This window comes from Penicillium chrysogenum, assembly GCF_028827035.1.
Source record: "Penicillium chrysogenum strain IBT 35668 chromosome Unknown utg000001l_segment0_segment0, whole genome shotgun sequence".
Taxonomy (NCBI): Eukaryota; Fungi; Ascomycota; class Eurotiomycetes; order Eurotiales; family Aspergillaceae; genus Penicillium; species Penicillium chrysogenum.
In genome coordinates this window covers 5682904-5701888 of record NW_026622749.1, presented here as the reverse complement: position 1 = coordinate 5701888, position 18985 = coordinate 5682904, and the positions used below count along the sequence as shown (strand labels likewise).

The following is an 18985-nucleotide window of genomic DNA, read 5'->3' as shown; positions in this document are numbered from 1 at the left end:
ATCATTTTCCCAGCCTGCTGGGCTACATTTTCGCGAGTGATCGTTGCCTCTGGGCCAGATGGGGTGTGGCCTTGGCAATTGCAGTCGGCAGGCGAGGCATTGTTCGGGAATCGAGGGGGAAGGATGTTGTGGGAGATGGGAACACGGCAGTGTCAGCCGTCGGTTGCTGTACGCTAGCACTAGTCATTTGTTAGTGAGAGCAAATGAAGATTGAAGTCAGCTATATCTCACCTTCTTGAGCGCATCGCACTGGCAGCCCTCGAGGGCATTGAAGCAGGGCCATTTGAATGATGAGCAATTTGTGGGTTGAGGGGCGCAAGCTTTTGTTGCTTTTCCTCAATGACGGACAAGTCAACGTAATGGTACTTGGACTCGCCTCGGACTCCAAGACGCCGAGTCTGTACGTTTGGGAAGATGATCCGGACCAACTTTCCGAATGATGCAGGGTTCAGTACTGAGACACGCTCCGTTCCACAATTCTCAGCATAGCAGCAATAGACCCGGTCACGGCGTACTGAGCCACTGCTCTTCCGGCAATTTTCTCTCAACCTATGCAGACGGTTAGACAAATTGTTGCAGGGCATTTGTGGCAATGTGCCTTACCAGATCATCGCGAAGACCTGCTTCACTTTCTCAGCCTTGCCCCCACCACCCTCATTCTTCATAACTTCAGCCGCCATCTGCTTGAGACTCCACCCCTCGTACTGGCGAAGCAGCTTTCGCAACTCGTTGTCATTAGCCACCGTCGAGCTAGCCCCTCTTTTCTTTTTAGTCCCTGGCTCCGAAACTTCTTGATCCTCAACGATATGGTCCGGAAGGTGGTTCTCCACACCACTATCATACATTGGCTGATATTGTGGAACGGATACACCAGACAAGCCGCTTGCAATTTCGGGCTGTATAGGGTGGTGGGAAAGTGGGTGGCCCTGCATGGGGTGGTTTGGAAAGTCTTCGGTTCTGGACATCCCAGCGTGGGTGTCTTGCATCGATTGATCCAGCGGTGCACCGTTATGGTGCGAAAGCTGATGGCCAAACCGCATCAGCATGTCCTCTGGGTTGTTGAACATATGCTGTCCCGTTCCGACCTGCGATGGCATAAACTGTGGGAACCCGTCGAGGTGCTGGTCTTGGGTTTGCTGAGTGGTACTCGAGTGGATGCTTGCTGTTGATCCTCTAGACCGAGGACGACGGCTAGCCCTTGAGAGGGCCTCAGAGCGTGCTCGCACCGGGTCTGCGGTACCTGGCCGGCTTTGAGGGGCAATCTGTGTTGTCTGGGACACAACACTACCCTGCGAGTGAGCTCGGGCTTACAAGCACGTTAGCACCAGGAACCAAATAACCTGCAGAAGAGGCGTTTTTTTAAAAAGTCCTGCATTGCACTTACCTAGTTCTGGTGGCATCTTGCTCTGCTTCGTTTGAGTTAGTAAGTGGAGGAGCCGGTAACCAGGGCGATGGCCAGTGTGTCTCGTTTCGCAACGTTTACAAGACCATTCAAATCCAAAATTAGGCAGGCACACCCGACCAAAAAAATGTGGTATCCAAAACGATGCAAGAACATTAACCAAAAACGACTTGTCGTGAGCCTTGGGCTCTGAAAGGCTAGCCGCGTTGTGTGAGTCGAGGGAGGATAAACAGAAAAGGGCCCGTTCCTCTGACAACGTTGTTTTTCCCATCTAGTCACGTGGTGGCGGTCAGCATTCCTGCCAAACAACAACCTTGGAAGGTCCTTAACAATGAGCTGAGGAATGATTCACGCTTTAGTAGCTTAGGGGTTTTAAAATAAGGTATTCTATCACAGATATACTCAATGTTATACATAAATTATAGTGTTAAGTGTTAAATGTGCCTATATTTGAAATTGAGCTCCAAGGTGGTTCTTCTCACGTGACCTACATCAACAATGACTTACGAACTACATTTGTATAGAGCCCGGAAGACCAAAACAAATACCTTCATCCATAGAATGCTTGTTCTTATATCATTCATATGTCGATTAAATGACCTCAAAGTGGGCGCAGATCAACTATGGTACCTTTCAGGTTTCAATTACCTTATGAGTTCCCACACGACCAAGACTGGTATATATGAAGTAGATGTAAATACAATGTAGTTGACTTGGGTGATACTGGATTGTCTTTTTATATACTTTTCATTCACGTAGTAGAATAGTAGGATAGTAGATGTAGTGAAAAGCACCTACAAAACAACTTTTCCGTGTATAATATGTCTTTAGAAATGCTAGAGTTCATCATTTTCTTTGTTGTGAATGCTGCTAGGGTACTATATATCTCCACGATAAACATTCTATACGATCTCCACAGATCTCTGCTATTTGATATCCACGGATTCTACTATTTTCTTAATCCCTTTACATAATTAATGCGCTTTTTACACTTTGCCAAGAAAAAAAGCGAGTGGTTCGATGATCTGAACCACGGAAAGACTACAAAGCTCCACGCGGCACAATCCAAATCGGAACAAAATCATACAATAATAGTACATACACAGGTACCCAGGTACATCGGAGGATTCCGATCGGCATTCGAATCTCTTCCTTGGCGAAAGAGACGAATCATATGGACTTCCAATCCAGTAGGGCTGTGATGTCACTAATTTAGGAAATTAATATTATCTCCAGATCTCCCCCCTCCCCCTCCCCTTCCCACCCATTCTCTCCAACTCTGCCCACCAAAGACCCCGCCCCCAATCATGCACAAATTCAGGGAGAAGTTTGAACAAGGAATTGATCATCTGGAGGAGTCATTTAAAGGTCAGTAGATTGACATCCCCAATTTCATCAAAAGAAAAAAAACCGACCTGATTTCCTTAAGACGCCCATATCCACGATGTCAAAGCCGAAGCTACACATCTAAAGGCCAAAGTTGGCAAGTTCTTTAATATCATAAACCCGAACCACCGTCACGACGAGGAGCACGAACAGGAGACAGACCGCAAGCGCTCCGAGATCGCAGACTCACACCGCTTCAAGTCTTTTGCACCCGTCCACGACGGTAATCGCGTCAAGTGGTATGTCGATGGTAAGGACTACATGTGGGCAGTCTCCGAGGCTCTGGAGAAAGCCACCGAGACAATCTACATCGCCGACTGGTGGCTCTCTCCAGAACTCTTCTTGCGCCGTCCTCCTGTCGAGAACCAGCAATGGCGATTGGACCAGGTCTTGAAGCGGCGCGCGGAAGCGGGTGTCAAGATTTATATCATTGTCTACAAGGAGGTTGGCATTCTCCTTTTGTATCCGGAATAAAAAGGACTACACTAACCCACATGTAGGTCAACCAAGCCCTGACTTGTAATTCCGCGCACACTAAGCATGCCTTGCGGAATCTCTGCCCCGAGGGAACTCCCGGCTACGGCAATATCCGAGTTATGCGCCACCCCGACCACAATATCTTCGAGAACGCAGCTGATATGACTCTCTACTGGGTACGTGCATGAGATCTATGCATGGATTTGGTCGGGACACATAATTAACAATAACCAAGGCTCACCACGAGAAATTCATCGTCATTGATTACAATGTGGGCTTCATCGGAGGTATTGATCTTTGTTTCGGACGATGGGATGCAAACCAGCACCCACTGGCCGATGTCCACCCAAGGGGTCTGCGGGATGACATTTTCCCGGGACAAGACTTCAACAACAACCGGATCATGGACTTCCAGAGCGTAGAGGACTGGCAGAGCAATGAAGTCAGCAAAATCGACTTCGGCCGCATGCCCTGGCACGACGTCGCTATGGGCTTGCAGGGCGACTGTGTGTATGACATTGCCGAACACTTTGTTCTGCGCTGGAACTTCATCAAGCGCGACAAATACAAGCGCAGCCACGACGTTGATTGGCTGCTAATGGAGGGCCGCACAGGCGAAGAAGAAGATATCATCGCCGTGCAGCGACCCAAGTACCCTTGCGGAGACTATGTCCAACACCCGCTGACACCCCTATCGTCAAAGCCTCGTGGTAATGTGGGCACTGTGCGTGCTCAGATCGTGCGCAGCAGTGACGACTGGAGCAGCGGTATTCTGAACGAGCATAGTATCCAGAACGCGTACTGCGAGACTATCCGCAATGCCCAACACTATGTGTATATCGAGAACCAGTTCTTCAGTATGTCCCTCTCTTTCTCGCCAGTGTACTTCGCTAACCTTCATAGTTACTGCCACTGGCGACCAACAGCGTCCAATTTTCAACACGATCGGCCGAGCGATCGTCGACGCTTGCGTGCGCGCAGGCAAGGAAGGCCGCAAGTTCCGGGTGATTATTGTCATCCCCGCGATTCCTGGATTCGCTGGCGATCTGCGCGACAATGCTGCATTGGGTACTCGGGCGATCATGGACTACCAGTACAAGTCGATCTGTCGCGGCGAGCACTCGATCTTTGGACAGATCGAGAAAGAGGGTATTGACCCAAGGGGTAAGCTTTTTTCCTTGGTCCTGCTTTGGTTTCAGTTGCATGTCTAACGAGCTCATTCAGAACACGTGTTCGTGTTCGCCCTACGGGCTTATGATCGAATCAACAAAACGCCCGTTCTCGAGGACCTCGAGAAGCAAGCCGATGTCACATACCAGGATATTCAGCGCGGTATCGCCGAGACCATCATGAGTGAAAGTGTGCACCCAGCGGTAGGAAAAGATGGCGATGATAACGAGAAGGACTACGCCGCCGACCAAAGTGCGAAGGAAGAAACTCTGCGCAAGCTCCAGAAATTCCAAGAGAAGGTCGATCAGAGAAAGGCCGGTGATGGTTTCAACAGCAAGGATTCCGTAGCGCATTGCACCATGTTGAACGGGGGTAAGGTGTCCGAGGAGAGCTGGGAGGGCGACGCAGAGGCCGAAAAGGCGAACTTCGTCCAGGAGGAGCTGTACGTGCACGGCAAAGTGTGTATTGTCGACGATCGCACAATCATTTGCGGCAGTGCCAACATCAATGATCGGGTAAGTCACCCCCAAACGCATTCATTCATTCCTATTTTCTGGTCTGTATCATCAGCTAATATCCAATGTTTCCCACAGTCCCAGCTTGGGTCACACGACAGCGAACTGGCCATCGTAATGGAAGATCAAGACCTAATCGACAGCCAAATGAACGGACAGCCGTACCGGGCATCCCGACTGGCCGCAACGCTCCGGCGGCAGCTATGGCGCGAACACCTGGGTCTACTACGGGCGCAAGACTACGACGCCTCGGGTGACCCGAACGCGCAGCCGCCGGATGTGTCTCTCAACAAGATCGATGAAGGGCCAGAGAACGAATTCGTGATGGATCCGCTCAGCGATGGGGTCTGGAACACCTGGACGTCGCAAGCGACCGGGAACACCGAGACGTATCGGATGTTGTTCCGGGCGGACCCTGACGATCATATCAAAACCTTTGAGGACTATGACAATTTCCGGCCGCGGGGCACGCGTAAGGAAGGACATCTGTTCGATCCGTATATGCCGGCCAAGGATGTGCGAGAGAAGCTGGATCTCATCAAGGGTCACCTTGTTTGGTTGCCCTTGGATTTCCTGCGGGACGCTGAAATGGCGGAGCCTGGGTTGGCTGTGAATCAGATTACCGAGGTGAGATTGATTGATTTTTTTCTTATTATTTACGTTGCTAATTATTCGATAGAGTATCTACACCTAGATGGAGTGAAGGTAAATCTCTATTTGCATTCAATGTTTTATTTTCCAGAAATAAATGCGAATTAATTCCAATAATCCCAATAATCCCAATAATGTGGTCGAAGCCCTAAAAGAGTAAAGAGTACTTTTGCCCAATCTCCCCAAAGGCCCGTAGTGGAGAAGTTGTCCCAGCCTCCTGGGAACGCTCTGTCTATTTTGACTCTATTTACTTTTATTTATTCTTATTTTAGGATGTTTTGTGATATTTATTGGGATTTTCGGTATCTTTGCTTTCGGGTTCACTGAACCGCACTTCCGCCAAAAGAGATACATCGCATTATTCAACTGGAATAGTCGGAAAAAGATTCCCCAGAAACGGAATGGGCTAGCCTATTTCTTGGCAAATATCAGGTACTTTGGTAATTTGATACTTTTAGTTTAGTACTTTAGTACTTTCAAGTTATTTTATTGCTTTTTGTCCAAGGAGCTGGGAGCTGGGACCGAGACCGAGAGAACCCTGCATATAGCACTGAAATAGGACTACATGCAGATAAGGTTCAGCTCCTACATAGTACAGTAAGTGGCTTAACACGGTCAAGGTGCTAGAGGGCCCATGGAGTATATAGTTGTAGCATGAAATATAAAATCCATAGAATAATGTCACATTTTCCCTAAGGGAAATCCAGATCCAGAATGTAGAATACATATCCATAATAAAACAAAGAATAAGAGGAATGGGAAAGAGGGGGGGAAACGGTCTATAACTCCTCCAGATGCGAGATGCAAGTGCATCAGAAACTTTTGGGAACTTTTGGAACACATCAAATGCACAAACACACGCCAAACGAAGGCCACGAAGTGAGCGGGTAATCCAGCTCCAAGGGGGAAGTACCCTTGCACAGGGTTCATGCAGAGCAGTAGATCAGTGCTGGAAATGCTAAGAAAGCAAATGCAAATGTCTGTATGAGGAAGTTAGCCCTTTGCATGGAGAGAAAGTATACAAGAAAGTGCACAAAAAATATAGAATAGAAAATAATAGTACACAACAATCTTACCGTAATTCATTTATCCCTTATTGGTGTGGCAAGTATTGCAGCGACAATGACCACAGATCTTGCAGCGCCAGATAGCCACAAAGGGTCCAGAGTTGCAGTCGGAGCAGCGCCAGGTCAGAATGTTGCCATTGGTAGCCTGGACAATGGCAAAGACGTGACCGGAACATTGGTTGGCCATGTTGATATATCTGAAGCGGCTATAGTTAGGTTAGGGTTCGGGTTCATTTGTTCAAAGCTCCCTGGCGAACTCACTAAAAAGACCCAAGGGACTGGGAAGGCGTCGATCACTGAAAAAGCGGAGAAAGGTCCCAAGTACTTGGATTGAGGAAATCAATGGGATAGATCGGAAGGAAGGGGTTTAAGAGAGTTCGGAGTAGAAGTCAATTGGGAAGACGAACAAGATGAAGAAGATGAGACTCCAGAGGACAAATCAATCGTTATATACTTCTTTCTAGAGACGACGGTGAGTAGATCTCAGATGGGACCAGTGGTCAGTCCGCAATTCAAGAAAATAGGCACAGAGCCGACGCATGTAACCGATCAATTGAGTTCCTCCAGAAAAAAAAAGAGGGAAAAAAAAAAAAAACGAAAAAGACTAGGTGAAGACAGCTGAGAGAGAGGTATGTTTACGTAGTATATACTCGGTAGGGAAAATCCAAATTGATATATGTAGATGCCCCAAAACCGTATCTGGAATAGGAACTTATGCGAAGCTAGGTAGATCCCAACAAAGAGGGACAATGGAGGCTTTGATCATCGAGATGGCAGAGATCGGGGGGACATGATTGGGAGGACCAGGAGATTCTCTATGCAAAGGCTAATACCGAGAAAGCTGGGGGGGTCCGGAAGGGATCCGAATGAATAATTAGACTATTATTTCTTTTAGTGTTGGGTTCTTGGGATCAAAAATCAAAGAATAAAGGGGAACGAACCTAATTGGAAGTCTGGGAAACCCAGTAATCTCTAAAATATGACAGAAATGACTGGTATCATCGTATAAACCCTATAAGAATCCCTACAAACCATATAAACCCGACTATAACTGAAAAGTGGAGATGAATATAGCCAGCCGAGACATGCCCCGTCCCGACGAGCTGGATTAAACTGAGATCGGAGCTTTCTATGCCAATTGTGGAGTCTAGTAAAGTATAGTACTTTTTTTTCTCTCTATCTTTTCTATTTCTATTTTCCTATTTTGCTTTTTCTACTTTTTTCTCTCCTTCGATCGGACCTTTGCATCCCAGCAATCCGGTTCCGATCCAGTGCATATTCTAGTATAAGTATACATTAGGGTATATTAACATCATTTCTATAGTTCACGGAATGGAGCATGATATACCTATTATATCCTGTTATATCCTATTATATGTATTTTGTTATAACCACTTTTACTCGCTTTACTCCTCTTAAAAGGAATCCCCCTGAAATTCCGATTATCGACTTTTGATACATCAACTTCGCGGAGACGCGTAGACCGAAGGGAGATCCACATAACTCCTCTTGTCATTTGCACTATTTCAGTTTCAGTTTCAAAATCATTCCAGCCAAGTCAACTATTTACCTCTCAGCTGCTCACATCAAGTGACAAATTCGTTTGACATATACCGGCATTGCAGTACCGGCGCTTGCATGGCCCAATTGCTTATCGAATAGCCGCAAAGCCATGGGAAAAAGAAAAAAGAAAAAGAAAAAGAAAAGAAAATGGAATTGTCCTCGTCTCTTGAGCATTATGATCTCTGTCACATCCGTGAATCCACATGTTTAGGAAATTCTACCATAGTCTAGCCAAGATCTTCTCCAGCGACTGGATGAGGCAGTTCCAGTTCTTTTTCTCATTGTACAAGAGTACAAAGAAGTATGAAATGAGTACAGAGTACCAAAAGGGCCGAGAGGAAGCCAATTGGGGTGACACAACGGTAGGTTTCTAGGGTCGAGTCCTCGCTGCAACTGTCAACTTAAAAGGGGTATATACTCAACCTACTCAACTATAACACGGACAGGGATTCACCGGAGAAAGACCGCACCTCCGATGGGTTTGTAAAGAATGCTTGATCTTAGGTCCACCTGTCACACTGAAGATTGCAAATTGGGCCAGCCATAGCCGTTCGAGATCGGCTCAAAAGACGAGAAGATACTATACTTGGACACACCCTGTAACCAACTGATCATGCCAAGGGGCCTAGAGCACTTGAAATGTGGGAACTTTGCTCTGTCGGACTCTCTCGTCGATCAATGGAAACGTGCACACCGACACTCCCACATTGGAAGCGTGTATGTCCCATACCTCTGCCGTAGTGGACACCCTCTGGGCTCGGTGATCACCAGACCATCGAATCACAAACCGGCTTCCAGAATCATTCACGGCTAACCGCGTCGGTGTGACAGGAAATGAAGTCAACATGACAAGAAAATCGGGAACAATCGTTGGAAAGGAAATCCTCGGCATGTCTACACTCTACCGGGAAGTCTGCCTGTATGATCGGACAGGGATGGGAGGTCAAATGTCCAAAAAAAGAAAGAGAAAGTTGCAAATTCAGAATGTAGTGAATGTAGATTGTTTGCTATCAAATTACATTATGTTCGAGATCACCTCTTGCACCACTTCCACGACCGCGAGGTCAATCATTCCGAAGAACCGAGAAAGGGATGACTTCTCCATGTTATAGAACTCCAAAGAGAACATAGCATGAAGTAAGAAAACAAGATCCGATTTAATCTGCCAACGCTCCGTTAAGAACACCTTGTGGAAAACGAGATGCTCCTGCAGAACCCAGAGTGGACTGCATCGCTGGTTTGAGGGGGTCGTGATATGATCACTTTACGAGGCTGGGGACGGTAGGGACAGGAAGGACGGGGCAAGGGGGAAAGGTCCAGAACGGGTCCTTCATTTTGATAGAAAAATTAGGTATCATGTCATCAACGGTCCAGGGGAACCTGCACATCAGTACGCAAGAAACAACACCCTAGAGGAAGTATCTAGGTCTTCTCTTTGCTTGGTTTCGTTATTTTTCCTCGTCATAGCCATATGCCTTCATCAGTCGTTAAGGTGGAAGAGAGCCGACACGCTGCCCGTTGTTAGTGGATGGTCACACGACACCAGGGTCGGTGAAAACAAACCTTTCGCCATAATGGTGCCTCCGCATGCTCTCTGCCAATAGACTCGATACGTCAATGACAATCAACTTTTTAGATCTCCGCAACATCGACGGTGAGATCGGGAAAGTGTTGGTCACGACAATGTGGTCGATGGAGGGACAAGCTTCCATCTGATCCAAGGAGTTCTCGCCGAACAATCCATGGGTGGCAATACAGTAAACCTTGCTGGCCCCACCACGCTTGACAACGGTCTCAGCAGCGGCGATCCACGATCCGCTCTTGTCAATCATATCATCGACAAGGAAGACAGATCGGTCGCGCACCTCACCCACCAGCGTGATGGTCCTCTCGTCGACCTGGCCCGCACAGACGCTGGCTTCGTCATCGGACTCAACTGCGTCAAATGAGCCTCCGAGCGCATGATCAGGCTGCGACGAGGCGTTGGAGACTATGGAGTTAACCATAGCATCGGGAATAGTCTCGGTGTTGTCATGGCTGCTGCTGCCAGCTCCCGGTGTGGTACCGCCAGACTGTGAATCTTCGTTGGCACGATAATCATCATCCACCAATTGACCTTGGACCAGGCGACCGGTGATCACATCCCGCACACGCACGTCCGTGTACTCGTAGGCTGCTTCCAGCTCCGATGGGCGGCGAGCCGCAGGCGGGGTTTCCGGGCGCAGAAGATACCGTGCAGGAGGGGGAGTGATTGGCTCCTGCTCTTCCGGAATGGGTGGTGTTGCGGTTGTTCTGTTATAACCTTGCATACGAAGCTCAAAAGGCTGTGCATCCTCGGTCGGGATGGGATCTTCATCCACAGCATCAAAGAAGACTGTGCTATCAGTCATAGTGGCCACAGGGACCTTCGGGCGCCGACGATCAGTCGTCACGATACCGAAGTTGAGTTTCAAAGTATCAGCCAGCGACGTGACTCGTTTAGTTCCGCCAGCGTTCTTGCTAACCACCACGGCGTCTTTCCATCCGGGAACATTCATCCGGATCCACCGGGCAATGAACGGTTCGGCAAAGAGGTTGTCGACCGGCTTTCCGAAGAATCCTTGCATCTGGGATGCCTAGGAGCCCATCAATATCCATATTACAAAACTCAACATCGCATAGAAACATACGTGCAGGTCCATAGTGATCACATGGTCCACGCCGGCGATCGTGAGGAGATTGGCGAGCATGCGGGCCGTAATGGCACCACGATGACTCTTCTTCTTAGATTGGCGCGAGTATGGGAAATATCTCATTTGAGAGTCAGCATTGTCTGTGATTCGAGTCAAACAGGACGGGCAGCATACGGCATGACCGCTACAGAAACGAGTTAGTGGGGTAAAACTTTTGCACCTGAAGTCATCGACAACATACCTGTGATGGACTTCGCTGAACCACCTTTGCATGCCGAGATCATGATCAGGAGCTCCATAACACTATCGTTAATCTTCTCGCTGCCACTTTGAATGATGTAAACATCCTGGTTTCGGACTGAGGTACCGATGTTGACACTGGTCTCGCCATTGGCAAATTTTCCTAGGTTAGCTTTAGCAGGCACAGTGCCTAAACGCTCGCAGATAGTATCTGCGAGGCCGGGGTGGGAATTCCCCGAGAATATCTGGACGCCCCGCATGATTTAAAAAAAAGGCAGTGACGTGGAAGGAAGAGAAGAAAAGAAAAGAAAAAAAGTTTGGAAAGGAAAAGCTCGGGAATACTACGCGGAGGGTGTGTGTCGTCTACCGTAGTGGATTGCTTTATCGCGGGGGCCGATAAACAGGGAAAGTTGTATCATTCCCACATCCCACCATGTCAAAGTTCCCAGAAGTACAAGGTGGAGGTTCGTTGATAATCGCTTGGCAAATTAGAGACAAGCATGTGCTAGTCGTAGGTGGTGGAGAGGTACGTGGTCAACATTGATAAGAGCTATATATCGCTTTCTAAGACTTAGGCTGATCTATATATCTCCGCTAGGTCGCTGCAGGACGCATCCTCCACGCTCTCAATGCCGATGCCCGGGTCACTGTGGTTTGTCCAGCCTCTGGACTAAATGAAGAAGTCAATTTCAGAGTGACAGAAAAGCAAGTCACCCACATTGATCGAAACTTTGAGCCATCCGACCTCGATAATGTGGACATGGTGCTCTGTGCCATCGACGACCCGGAGGCTTCAACACAAGTCTGGAAACTCTGCAAGGAGAGACGGATTATTGCCAACATCGCTGATGTCCCACCTGAATGTGACTTCTATTTTGGGAGTGTTCACCGCGATGGGCCATTGCAGGTCATGGTCAGCACAAATGGCAACGGGCCCAAGCTAGCTAGCATTGTGCGCAAGAAGATCGCGGAGACTTTGCCAACGAACATGGGGGCAGCGATTGAGAATGTGGGAAAGCTACGGAAGAAGCTCCGGGAGGTTGCGCCGAATCCTGACCAAGGCCCCAAGAGAATGAAATGGTGAGTTGTAACATACCCGTTCCTATCCAGTGATAAGGTGATAAGTGCGCTAATAACCACAGGATGTCTGGTGTCTGCGAAACATGGAGCCTCGATGAACTTGTACAAATGACCGAAGAGGACATGGACAGCGTATTATCCTTTTACGAGTCGGGTAAGATCCCAACTTTAGAGGAAGTACGGAATAAATAAGAAAACAAACCAAGAAATATTTTATCTTATCAATACAGCAGCTATGCATCTCTAAAAGTAGAACAAAATGCTCGTGTGACAACACAAGACCCCGAAGAGTCGGGTTATAAAACGCCGAAAATCAAGCCCGTGGCGTGGATATCCGAAAATTCATGCAGTAGGTCAGACCTGGCTATCGCGGCGCGGGGCCTTTTGGGAGACGGAGCTCCGCGGGCTGATGGGGACGTCCAGGGGATTGGGCGGAGCAATGCCCAGTCGGACCTCGCCGATACGGCGCAGTAGAGACTGGAGGGCAACGCGAATCTCCGGGTTGAGATCACGGCTCAAAAGCTCAACTCCGAGCGGGTAGAAAGTCTCAATATGATTATTGAAGTCATCTTGCGGGAAATTGGTATATCCATCGATGACATCGACCACCACCGGACGCCAAGCGACGATGTTGCGGTGCTGGGTGTCCTCTTCAAGGCGGACGAAACTGCGAATAATGTCCGCACAAAGTCTAGTGGAATTAGCAATGAACAGAAAGGGGAGAGAGAAAGAAAAGCAGGGAGAATCAACTTACGGAATGAGTGCAGCCTCGGTTTCTGCGCGACTGCTCTGTCTTTCCTCTCGCTCGTCGTGATACATCCGGAAGAGAATATGCACGTAGGTGGAGGCACTGCCGCTCTCCTGCTTCAATAAATTAGGAGGTTGCTTCATGAATCCCTGGCGCCAGAGTTGCATCCGCAAGTCCTTATCCTCGTTAAACTTTTTCGCAAACTGGTAACTCTTTTTCAGCAGTCCCATGAGTCGGAGGAGCTCCCCACTGGGAATCTGTGCATAGACATTTTCGTTCGAGAAAAGTTCGTGGACGGTTTCAATCATGAGCAGCTGCAGAACGCAGTTCGTGATAATGCGGTTGAAGTAGCGACGCCGAGCTGCAGTAACAGCCGCAGGTTGCTGCTGGTCTGACTGGGGGCGATAGTCTTCTAATTCGGCGCGGGCTTCACTTTGGACAGGAGGATCTCCACCGTCATGGATAGAAGATGTACTTTGGGAACCGTTAGGTTGCAACGCATCAGGCAAATCACTTGTTGCTACAGCAGCATCTGGAGACTGCGTGAGGTCCCCGTTAACTGCCTCTGCTGGCTTAGACATGGATACAGCGGCTGTGAAAAGCTCATAAGCAGTCGTTTTGCTGAAGAGCTCCACGAATGCCCCAACAATCTGAGACCAGTGCTCCTGCTTGAACTTTGCAACATTCTGCAGAATCAGCTGTTGTAGGCAGTTGCTGCCAATTCGTGCAATTGTGTCATTTTCTTGACAAATACACAATGTCAGCAGTTCCAAGAAGCGGCTCAGCATATACTCCAAGGCATCGAAATAGTGCGTGAACAAGGTGATCATGTTCCGTAGCGCCTGGATCATTGTCGTGGACAGCCAAACTGAAAGGTCCTCGTGGTTCGGAACCTTGGACATTTCAGACTTAGACTGCAGGACCACGAAGATCGGGTAGAGGAGTTGTCTCCAGAGGACATCCCAAAAGTCCCTGGGGAAATCGCCACCGTGTCGGATTAGCGTATCGAAGAGGTATGTGAGTGCTCGTGAGCGGACCTCGAGATCATCTCCCGTCATAAGTACATCCTGGAATGCGATGAGAATCGGGTACCAGAACTGCTCTTCTTGTGATTGACGGGTAAGTTGCTTGGCAAGATTGGTTCCGTTGTCCTGGAAGGTGGCCGCCGAGGCACCACGGTGTGACAAGGGACATTCTGGAGTCCGTAGCATTTTGGTGACGGTGGATCTGAGGGTCTCAATTGCCTGCAGCGATTTCTTTTGGAACTTGGAGTTCTTTGAGAATTCAGTCAGACATACAATGAGATCTGCAAAGGCACCTTGGGTGATCACTACGCCAAATCTGGTGTTGTAGACTTGGGTGACATGGTCAAAAGCCATGTTTACGATTCCCTCTATTTAATGTGTTAGCGAGAGCCGGACTAATTTGAGCAGCGAGCCTTACCATAAGGTTCCCGTGCTGCGACTGTGAAGACACCAAACATGGTCTTCCATCCCGAACGGATGTTGTCGCCACGGGCCTGAATCATCTGGATCAGACACCGCAGAATCATGTCCTTGACAGCAGCAGTGGTGCTGTTTGCCATCACATGTTCGAAAGGCTTAAGGAAGTCCTTTTGGAATTTGAAACCAGGCAACTCCTCAATCTCCATGAAGCGCATCGAAAGTTGCCTGAGCGAATCCAAGGCGAAGAAGACAACCATGGTATTAGAGTGGCAGCCAACTTGGTTGAAGTGCTGACCCAAAACATCCCAAATCTTAGACCACTCAATCCTGACACGAGTCATGTTGTAGTAACTGATCTCGACGAGCTTCTGCAAACTGTAGGTCCGGGGCGAATCGGTGTGACCGGAAGATTGAATTTCTTGCCAGCTGACCTCGCTCAAGGCCCTAACGAAATCGATAATGGCCCCATGCGAAAGATTGGCAGTGTTAGTGAAGATGCGGTCCACGCCACGAATCATATCTGCCGAACGACTCTCCATTGCAATTTCCGGACGGAAAGCAGTTGGCCCATTCACAGAACGAGGGCGAGCGCGTCGCGTACTTTGCATAGACCTGCGGGAAGTATCTGCCGATGAGGGTGCCCTCGAAACATCGGGCAGCGATCCCTCATCGACGCCATCACTCAAGAGTTGGAGGCGATCAAGTTGACTGACACATGTCAAGACATCCCTCCACGAGCCCTGGAGATGGTTTCCCTCGGTGAAGGCAACATCTAGCAAGGCTTTCAGGGCCTCGACATTCTTGGCCATCATTTCCCTCACGTTTCCGAGATTAGTGAACTTCGCCAAAGCAGTGACAAATGCTACACGAGGAGTCTCTAGGTCGAAGGCACAACTGATCCGGATGGACAACTTGAGTCCCTCCATGCAGAGCCGGATAGTTTCCAGATTCGAGGTGTCCTGCATTGGCGCAGACAGACCAGATAGGAAAGACATCCATGTGACGTTGAACATCGACCCGACATGGCGCTCTGATGTTGCGGGAATGAAGTGCGAAAGCGCATCTTTAACTGCCGTTTTGCGTTGGGCTCGAATGAGGGAGCGATAGAGCTGTTCTGTCTTGTTCGCCATTTCCTCAGAAGCCTGTGCGTATTTCTCACCCTGGATGTCTCGTCCAACCGTAGCAAATACCTGTCCAGCTCTGGTGGCAAGGCCAGTGGGAGCGGCGGGTTGAGGGTTGAGGTTGGCAGCATGTTCCTGCTCGGTGTATAGGACGATTTCGTTGCTTCCAATATCCTCATAAATGGCCCCAAGATAATCGGTTGGCAGGTCTTGGTTGTCATTGATTCCGCGGTTGTTCTTGATGAAGTCCTCCTTCGTCATACGGCGCCCCTTCATTTTTGAACTGTGCTGATCGGTGTTAAGTAGAATCACCGAGTACGCAAGCACATATGCGGTGTCGGCGTTGGCGAAGGCATTAGGATTTTGAGTTGTATACCTTTCAGCAAACTTCAGCATGAAACGATCGATCTTTTGTGCTTCACCAGGGAGGCGGAAATGCTGCAAAAATGAGCGCAGGGATTCAACAAAGCGACGCTTGGTAAATTCCATCAGATCGACGAAAGCATGCATGATGGCGATGTTTTCTGGGTCTCCCTCGCCAAGATACTCTCCCAGCACGGCCTTGTCAATGCGGTCTGTGCGAAGCATGAAGCTGGCAATGTCTTCAGGGGACTCGGATTGGATGAAGCCTTCTTTCAGAAGGGCCTTTATGCCGCGCTTGGGTTTGAAATTGAATTGTTGGATGGCATTTGTGAGGGCAATTTTTCGTTGCTTGACTTTTTCAATCTGGTTCGGGTCGTCTTCCGGCATAGGCGTGGACCGGCCCGTCCCACCCTCGAGGGTCTCGGGATGCGGTGACACAAGAACGCTTGTATCCAAGGACTCACGGGAGTTATCCATAGATTTGGAGGGCATAGCTGCCTCGGGTTGTTCATCAATGCGATGGGTGGCCCAGTTGTCCAGTGAGCGCAGTATCTCCACAAGGCACTCCAGAGCCTGCTGTTTCAACCCGTACTCTGACGGGATGTGAGGCATTGAGGGCGGCGGAGTAGGAACAATGTGCGCACTTGTCAACGAAGGGGGAAGAGTTCCTCGGTGGTGCCATTCAGAACCAATAGCTGACATTTTAGTGTGCTGCTCTTGGTACTGATGTTGCTGAGAAGGTGTTGTTACAACCGGCACACTCGAGTACCGGGACAATTGCTCGATGATACTAAGAAGGTTAATTCATGTCAAAGAAGACCAGGATTCGGTAACACATACTTTTGGAATATATTCTCCAACGCGGTTCTGTCACAGTCGTAGTTGAGATAGATTTCAACTAGAGCCCGTGGATCACCACCTAGCCTCTCTAGAATCTCCATGAAGTACTGCTTCTGGAACGCAGGAGCCCCGCGTTTCTCGAGGATGGCCAGATAAATTTCTTTCAAGAACACCTCGAGTTCCTTTTTCATCATAACTCTCATGTCCTTCAGCATCAGCCAGAAAATTTCACAGCAAACTTTGAAGATATGAGGCACGGCGCTAGAACCATTGCGACTCAGACTTAGGCACAAATGAGGTCGTACGGCTAGAAGGAGATTCATTCCATCCGCGCTGGATGAGCTGTTCTTGATTGCTGCCAGAGGGGATATAAAGGTTGCGGTGTGGTTGTTGATGAGATAGTGAATCAAGTGCAACGAAAGTAGCTTAGACCTCATGTTTTGGGACTTGACGTCTTGCTGCTGCTCATGAGTCAGGACTTTATGACTCAATTTGCAGAGCGCACGGAAAACCAGGAAGGCATCCTTAACATAAATCTCGTCCACATCGTCCTCGGCCGAGCTATCATCATCTTTTTCCTCAGGAATGCCCGACATCGACCTCGTCGCTGACCGCTTAGCGCGCGTGACTGTAGTCGGCGCATTATCGTTGACACCGGTAACCTCCTTAGGGGACTCAAAACTCTGTAATGTGAGCTTCTCCGTAGTGGGCTCTTTGGTAACGGGCTGATCAGCCACAGGCATGGAAGCCGTCTCCGAAGTCTGGCCCACGTCGCTCGCCGATGCATCGAGGGTCGAGGATGGCTTTTCCAGCTCTCGCACTCGGAGCTCTTTGAGATCCATCCGTGTCCGCACTCGATCAAAGACCGTGCTGACCATTTGTGTGAGCGACCCCTGAGCGATCTGTTGGTTCTGACTGGATTTGGAGTAGATAAAGATGTTGTAAATTTGGCGGACAGCTTTCAGGAGACCAGCTCCATGTACCACGATCTTATCATTCAGGACCGCTGCCAACAGCGATTTGATGATCTGCTGTTGGATTTCAACCGCCGTGGCTTCGTTCTCGAAGCAGTCGCAGATCGCATCGATGGCACGCTCGATGAGTGGAGGTTGTTCACGGGTGGCACTGTTCTCTGTCTCGGCAGATGGGAATGCGAAATAGGAGTATGTGATCAGCTTTCCAATGCAATCCAATGCAGTTACCTGCAGAGGAATGCTGAGGGCTTTGCTTGCCAAATGCAGAGGACGGAAGATAAGCTCGGGATCAATTGCTTGCCCGTCGGGTTGTCTGATATTGGCCAGGGCCACCTGTGTGGCATCCTCCAGCTTTTTGTCCCTCCGGGCGTCCCGCGAGGCAGCGATATTGTCCAGAGCCGTCACAATGAAGACTGTCGAGCTAACCGGGCTAGATCGCTGTGTCATAAATGTAGCCGTTGTTGACCGCGAATCGGATCGCAACCGGCTTTCTGTCGCATCGTTGTCATCCTGGGGGGGGTTCCTGAATCGTAGGCGGACCGTCTGTTTGGGGTTCTTGCTCAGTCTGTTCAGGCTCGTCTTTGGGCGGCACCTCTGGTTTTTCTTCGTCATCCTGGCCCTTGGGTACTTCCTCGTCGCCCTTCTGGACCGGTTCTTGTGGTTCTGTCTGCTCGGGCAGGGCTGGCTCGTCGGAGTTTGGTACTGTAGGAGATATGTCGGGGGTCTCGACGGGTTTCTTAGGCATTTCAATGGATTGGGTCGGCTCAGAGCCGAGTTCAGTGTCCGCCATGGTCAAGGAGACTCCGGGCGGAGTGATCTAATTAGATCAAAAACATTGAACGAGCAAACGTGGGGAAGCTCGAAACAATCGCGATGACATGTAAGGACGGGGGCTGCGTGTCTTCTCCGAATCGGGACTAATGCATGCTTACCTCAGCTAATATTATTGACCCGCGGGTTCCAGCTGGAGTTGGAGATTCCAAGGTTCTCACCGCCCCCTTTTGCCGGGCAGAATGCTCATAGTTTGGTTCTGTAAACATACATACAACAACGCATGTATGTATCCATCTTATACATATGTACGCATATTATGTACCCTTTACAATAGCATATCTGAGAATATTCCAAGCCATGATAGTAATAATAGAAAAAGTTGCCTTTTAGTGGGTATGTCCTTCTTTTCAGCTGCTTTCAAATGCTTATCAATATCCTTTTTAAGTGTAACTAAAGGCGGTGAGAAGGGCATTGGCCCGGTAAAAAACCAAAAATAC

At 49.0% G+C, this 18985-nt stretch overlaps 6 protein-coding genes across 6 annotated transcripts; 3 read left to right on the top strand and 3 right to left on the bottom strand.

Annotated features, from left to right (window-relative positions):
* Nucleotides 1-22: 22 nt before the first annotated feature.
* N7489_002264 (RFX family transcription factor) lies at nt 23-1400 on the bottom strand (the record flags this gene model as incomplete). Its single annotated transcript, XM_056708019.1, has 4 exons — nt 23-179; nt 232-549; nt 604-1306; nt 1385-1400. The coding sequence occupies 4 exons, from the start codon at nt 1398-1400 to the stop codon at nt 23-25; spliced, it is 1194 nt and encodes a 397-aa protein (XP_056572321.1).
* Nucleotides 1401-2709: 1309 nt separating this feature from the next.
* On the top strand, nt 2710-5644 carry pldA (uncharacterized protein; the record flags this gene model as incomplete). The annotated part of the gene is made up of 8 exons (XM_056708018.1): nt 2710-2770; nt 2832-3232; nt 3289-3441; nt 3501-4122; nt 4169-4429; nt 4490-4950; nt 5029-5577; nt 5630-5644. The coding sequence occupies 8 exons, from the start codon at nt 2710-2712 to the stop codon at nt 5642-5644; spliced, it is 2523 nt and encodes an 840-aa protein (XP_056572320.1).
* Nucleotides 5645-6723: 1079 nt separating this feature from the next.
* Nucleotides 6724-7002, top strand: N7489_002262 (uncharacterized protein; the record flags this gene model as incomplete). The annotated part of the gene is made up of 1 exon (XM_056708017.1): nt 6724-7002. The coding sequence occupies one exon, from the start codon at nt 6724-6726 to the stop codon at nt 7000-7002; it is 279 nt and encodes a 92-aa protein (XP_056572319.1).
* Nucleotides 7003-9711: 2709 nt separating this feature from the next.
* Nucleotides 9712-11403, bottom strand: N7489_002261 (ribose phosphate diphosphokinase subunit PRS1; the record flags this gene model as incomplete). The annotated part of the gene is made up of 5 exons (XM_056708016.1): nt 9712-9742; nt 9795-10846; nt 10901-11021; nt 11078-11087; nt 11145-11403. 5 exons carry the CDS (start codon nt 11401-11403, stop codon nt 9712-9714), a joined length of 1473 nt encoding a protein of 490 aa, XP_056572318.1.
* A 173-nt stretch (nt 11404-11576) lies between these two features.
* Nucleotides 11577-12415, top strand: N7489_002260 (bifunctional precorrin-2 dehydrogenase/sirohydrochlorin ferrochelatase MET8; the record flags this gene model as incomplete). Its single annotated transcript, XM_056708015.1, has 3 exons — nt 11577-11669; nt 11742-12223; nt 12286-12415. 3 exons carry the CDS (start codon nt 11577-11579, stop codon nt 12413-12415), a joined length of 705 nt encoding a protein of 234 aa, XP_056572317.1.
* A 162-nt stretch (nt 12416-12577) lies between these two features.
* On the bottom strand, nt 12578-18504 carry N7489_002259 (Arf family guanine nucleotide exchange factor SEC7; the record flags this gene model as incomplete). The annotated part of the gene is made up of 5 exons (XM_056708014.1): nt 12578-12914; nt 12978-14364; nt 14415-16690; nt 16741-18205; nt 18255-18504. 5 exons carry the CDS (start codon nt 18502-18504, stop codon nt 12578-12580), a joined length of 5715 nt encoding a protein of 1904 aa, XP_056572316.1.
* Between the last annotated feature and the right edge of the window lie 481 nt (nt 18505-18985).